The sequence below is a fragment of the Manacus candei genome, unplaced genomic scaffold (assembly GCF_025592945.1).
Source record: "Manacus candei isolate 608988 ecotype Guabito, Panama unplaced genomic scaffold, ASM2559294v1 h1tg000060l, whole genome shotgun sequence".
Classification (NCBI taxonomy): domain Eukaryota; kingdom Metazoa; phylum Chordata; class Aves; order Passeriformes; family Pipridae; genus Manacus; species Manacus candei.
The window spans coordinates 9,759,911-9,765,910 of NW_026138108.1; the positions used below are offsets into that span (position 1 = coordinate 9,759,911).

General features: G+C 35.7%; 1 protein-coding gene across 8 annotated transcripts in view; it reads left to right on the plus strand.

The window, feature by feature from the left end:
• Nucleotides 1-5,737, plus strand: part of ZNF143 (zinc finger protein 143) — a 40,402-nt gene extending 34,665 nt beyond the window's left edge. For all 8 annotated transcript variants that reach the window (XM_051803901.1, XM_051803906.1, XM_051803904.1 and 5 more), the window contains 3 exons: nt 1,002-1,163; nt 1,616-1,762; nt 3,743-5,737. In XM_051803901.1, coding sequence (XP_051659861.1) covers nt 1,002-1,163; nt 1,616-1,762; nt 3,743-3,826 — 393 coding nt within the window. In that variant the 3' untranslated portion in view covers nt 3,827-5,737. The remainder of the gene's footprint in view (nt 1-1,001; nt 1,164-1,615; nt 1,763-3,742) is intronic.
• The last annotated feature ends 263 nt before the right edge of the window (nt 5,738-6,000 follow it).

Genomic DNA, 6,000 nt, shown 5'->3' on the forward strand with positions numbered 1-6,000 from the left:
CTGAAATACCAGTAGCATATGAAAGATATATTCTGAATTCAAACTGAAAATGAAATATTCAAGGCGGCTGTTACATTGCCAGCTCTGGACATTGCAGCAGTACTAAGTAGCTGGCATTTTTACCCTCTAAAATGAACATTGGTCTGCAGAAGCCTTGACATAGAGTTCCTACATTTATTTAAATTATCCTTCAGCTTGACTTCAGTTCTGGGATTTACTGCCTTGTAAAACAGACATCAGATCATGTATCTGATGCCCTAATGCATTTATACTGGAGACATCAGTAATTTAGATCATTAATTTTTATGGATTTATTTTTGGTTTAAATTCTAAGCCTTCATAGGCCTCTTTAGTATTTCCATTAAGGTCAAAGTATGTCAGGTGGTACTACCTTAAATCCCATTGTCCACTGTGTAAGACACATGCATAGATAATCTATCATGCTGTTATTTGGGATATGATGTGATTAACATGGAGTTGTAGACTCTGGGTTTAAGTATGCAACCTCTTTTTTATTACTGGGAGTCAGATTTTTATTTCTGTAAACAGATAAGTGTGTCTGAAAGGTCATGAACTGTTAAATCCCAGTGAAGACAAAAACAAGGGCTCTTTGTCACAGTTGGGGACTTGGCCAAAGAGTGATGGTGATTCCGGAGGAATGAATGAGCACACTGGTCAGGAAGTGGAATAACGCCTACTAGATCTTTTGGCCAGTTTACTTGAGATCATGGCTTAAAATGTTTTTCCATGCTATTGTGAGCAAGTTGCCTTTTTCTTCTGGGTTGCTACACACTGTTTCAAATAAAGAAACTGAACTAGCAGAAGTATTCCTGCTGATCCAACTAGCAGGGATTTTTGATAAATGTTGTTAAGGAATATCATTTTTTTTGTTTAAACCTCACTTAAAAACATATGTTATATTGCCAAAACCTTGACAAAAGTATGACTTGAGCAGCAACCAAACCTTTTATTTTTACTTCATGAATTATTTTGTGTTTCAGGTCAACATATCCCAGGCAGACATGCAGGCCATCGGCAATACTATCACTATGGTGACACAAGATGGCACCACCATCACCGTCCCTGCCCACGACGCCGTCATCTCTTCTGCAGGAACACATTCCGTGGCGATGGTTACTGCAGAGGGCACCGAAGGACAGCAGGTAAGAGATCATCCTGCATACATGTGTCATCTTCCTTTATGAACTGATATAAAATGGGCATCTAAGCCATCACAGTTCTGGTGTTCACGTAGATTTATCTTAGTAAAGCAGTTTTCAGCACCTGGCCGTAGCATTCACCTCCTGGTCATAGCATTCACCTCCTAAGTGTCTGATGTACATCAACGTATGGCAGAATGTTCATGTATTCTACCAGGACAAAACTCCGAGGTACCAGTCCGATAATTCATTTAGGTGAGTGGCAGAGCTAAGAATAGAATACAGTATGAACTGTATAATTTTATTGCTTAATATTATGGGAATGTAACTTATTTAGCAGATAGGAAAAGTTGAACAGTCACAGGTTTGAATTTAACTCTGAAGACAGTGGTTGTATGAGGTCAGTACAGTACCAGATCTGTCACCCAGCTGATTCTCTTCTTTTGGTCTTGAAGGTTGCCATTGTGGCTCAAGACTTAGCAGCATTTCACAGTGCCTCCTCAGAAATGGGACATCAGCAACACGGGCACCATTTAGTGACTACAGAAACTAGACCTGTTACATTGTTGGCGACATCCAATGGGACACAAATTGCAGTACAGGTAAGATGGGGATAAATGTTTTTTGGAGTGCTTCTGCTAGAGTTAGAAGTTACTAGTCATGTAACAAAATGATTCAAATAAGCTTGGCATCCCAGCAAAAAAATTGGCCATAACCATATGGTCTCATGTTTTAAATAATATATAGGGTTAGGAAGAGGAATAAGCAGCACCTGATTTTTACTTGTAGCGTTTCCAAAAAAGGGGGAGGTTAGGGATGAGTCAAACTTCAGGTCAGTTGAATTGTTCATGGAGTCACAGGTTTTCAGTGGAAATGTGCTTTCATTCATCCTTCAGCTTTACATATAGAGCTGACACGTATAAAACCAAACTCTCAAGGATAAATTGCTATGAACTTATAAAAATAGTGAATTTATGTTATTTGAACCTTGAAATGCTAACAGTGAAAAGGTGCAAACAGTTATATAGGAAGATTAACAATCAGAAATCTCTGGAAATAGGGACCTTCTGTGTATGTGCCAAACCAGCACAGTACAAGCAGTAGTCTCTGTAAATAATTCCTCACATTGTTCAAACACTGTAATGAAAAAGTAGTTTCTAGGTATGAAAGAGCTCTTAAGAGCTCAAATTGAAAGGAAAAGTGTTAATATCTTCAAGCAGAAAGGAGAGATTGTTATTTCCTCCTTTGTTAAATGGAAAATAGCTGGTTGAAGAGCAATGAAAATTGAGAAGCGCTGAATTCTGAACTCCTCTCGTTTGAGCTAAGTTGGCAGTAACCAAAACTGCTTGTAAGAGAAACCATATCAGAAGGCAATTGTTTGCAGGAAAGCAAAGTTGCACCCTCAGCAGTGTGTCCTTTGAATTAAAGGAAAATATAGGCACTCTTTGCTCATGCCCTTCTTTTTTTACCAACAGTGGAGCATTTGGTGAAGTATCTTTACATTTATTAAACTTAAAATATATAATACAAATAGAAGAGAGAGAGAATTCAAGATTAAAATATTACTGATTATTCCTGAGGTTTTGATAGGTTTTTCTTTTGTACTTTGATTCTAATAAATTAACCTGTTTTGTTTCTAAATACTGGTAAAGCCAGTAGCCTGATGGTCAGGTTAAAGTCCTAACGAGGTGATAAGAGGGGTCTTCTTGATTTGAGTGGCTCCAGAATGTGATATGCAATGACTGTAAAAATAACAAGGGATACTTACAACTGTCCCATTAGGTAAAATAATCTGGTTTTATCTTTCACACTCTCATATGTGTTTCTCCCAGGCCAACAGGTAATGGCCAGCTGTATGTTTTTTTGTGAGGTTGAGATTTGTCTTCATTGTACCAATCATGGTTGTACATGCATAGCATCTATATTATAAAATTCCATGGATTCTTTCCCCAAATCATGTCTCCAGTTGTCTTTATTCAGGTTATGTTGCTTCTGGTAGTACCAGATATATTGATGACTTTGTAGTTGCAACAAGATAATTTCCTCTCTAAACTACTGTGGAATCAGTGTCATCACAACAGGTTTTTATATGCTCAAGATTCTACAGTAAAGACTTTTTCTATAAATTACTGTTATATGGTCTTCCAAAGAGCTGACTTTCTGTTACAGAGTTACGAAAAGTGAAGATGTTTATTTGCTTTACCAGTGTTAAAATGTAATCCAGCAGCCACCATGACTTCAGAAAGCCTTGTTTTAGTTTTGTAATGTCTGCCAAGTTGAAATATCACCTACTTTGTGTGTCCTGTAGTGTGTTTACCTTGGAGCAGTTCTTTGAAGCAAATGTATTCGGTAGATACTTAGAAACTTAGTTTAATCTCCTATCAGCAGCTGTCTTAATTGTCATGCTGATTAGATAGCTGCTGATATATATTACTCTGGAGAGGTGTGACAATGCTGATCATGCTTATTTAGGCTAAAATATTGTTTGATATCTAGATCTTTGCTTTCATATCTTTTTTAATGCATTTGTTATCCATGTATAAAACTTTGGATTTACCTATGTTTAAATGCATTTGTTTCAGCTTGGAGAACAACAGTCTCTGGAAGAAGCCATTAGAATAGCCTCCAGAATACAGCAGGGTGAAACACCGGGGATTGATGATTAACTTCTAAAACTGCTACTAGAACAATAGAGTGAAAGCTATTTTATTTTCAATCAGCAAAGGTCCATGCCAGCAGCAAACCATAAAAACTTTGAAGTCACCCACTCACTGATACTATGTACACATTTTATGCAAGAGTGAAGAACATTTTCTGAGTTTTGTGTACATAACCCTTGGAATGGACTGACATCATCTACTTACAACCGTTGTATTCAGGAATATGGAATTAGGATTATATAGTAAACTTTCTTGTTATCCTTTCATCAGATTTCAGACTGGTCTACAAGCAAGTGAAAAATAGAAGTATTGGAATTAATTTTTAATGTCATGTACAAATAATGAAGGCATTACTGAAGATTTCAGATGTTTAAATCACCATTTCAGGAACCCTTACAAATAATAAAGGCAATAAAGCCTTTTAAATTGCATTCCATCAATGGAAAAGTCTTGGATTTTGAGCCTACTACTGTAAATCTTCGTATTTTGATTTGTTTCATACAGATTTGAATACTCTTTAGATTATCTACCCCATCTCATTCATTGTAAATACAGACTGTTAATGCTGGAAATGCTAATTATATTATCTTTAAATTGGATTATGTACAAAGGACAAACTGGTTGTTCAATATTAAAGAAAGTAAATCTAATGGTTTTGTTTCTTTACATATTTTACTTAAGATGTTACTCTCAGATTATTATGCAATAAATATAGCAAGATTGTATTGTTTAGGTAGGATGATATTGTTGTGTGACGTATTGTTTTATTTCCTAATGAGACTGAAGTTCAAATTATTTATTTACGGCCTTGTATAAATTTTTCCAAAGTTTATTTATCATAAACTTAATTTTTTGACGTATTAATTTTGATCATAATCCACTACAGTGTGTTAAGTAATTAGTGGTAATAGTTATTTCAAACATGCTAAAACACTACAAGAATGATTTTGACTAAAAAGTAAAGTTGCCCGTTTTCAAGAGAAATATTTTCAAATGGTGCATCTGCAGCATAAGTATAAGTACTAATAGTCTATTTTCAACAGTTCTGAATGCCTGCTGCTACCAGTCAGTACCTAGGATATGCTGATAATGAGTGCTTTTGAAAATCAGGACACAAGTTACTAGAAAAAAGGGATTAATTAATGATGATGTAAGTACAATGCTAGTCTCCAGTGATCATTCTGTAAAAGGAACAAAAAATTTGTTGTAGATATGTCTTAACACATACAGCAAAATGTAACTTTTCTCTTTTTTTTAATATGAAAAGGTGTTTCTACTCTTGTCTTGTTAGTAAGCTGGTTAAGCAAGTTAAAATTTTTTGACTTCCTGTAAGTTCAGTGTTTATTTTAGATGAGTGTCAAGAGCACTTCTGAAACCGAAGCCTCATTTTTTTTTCCCTCTCAAAGGAAGGATTAAACATCCTCTGGACAAAGTCTTTATCAAGTAATCACAAGTGTTGTGAGATGCACATTCTACATGAAAAAATAAAGTCCATGACTCCATACTTTGAGGTATTTGACCTCAAAAAGGCCAAATTTGAATAGAATTAAGCTAATTAATTGTGAATTACTATTTCAGTGTGGGTTGCAGCCTTTTATGTTTTCTATACAGAGGCCAACTGTAAAGTACAGTGAGAGAATACTGTACTGTGGGATAGATGGGGACAAAGCAAAGACTATTCTCTGGATCCATTAGAGAGTACAACTTGGAAACAATTAGGCTGTCTGTAACTTTTGTATAGGATTGAGGCTGCTTGCTCACTTAGGTGCCAGTTTTCCTGAAGTGTTGTAAATCTTGATATCCCATGGAGATAAATGTACTATGCAAGGAGGATTAATTGCCTGTCAACTAGACCAGTTTCTTAGTACTTATCACCTTTTAGAAATTAAAGTTGTATCATTTGACATGAACGTTCAAGGTTCTTTTTTCTTTTTTTTCCCTTAAATTTCATTGCTAATAGTTTCTGGAAACGGTGGCTGGAACAGTGGCTTTGACTTAGCAAAGAAATAACTTCAGTTCTTACTTCTTCTCATTTCCCAGGACACTTTCTGACCACTGTGCAAATGTGAGTATTCCTTCCCTTTCATACCAGTTGGTTTACTGCAAGGCATTCATTCGCAACCAGCTCAGTCAGGAAAAGCTGTAGTGTTTTTTCAATTATTTCTCTGACTGTTATTTTA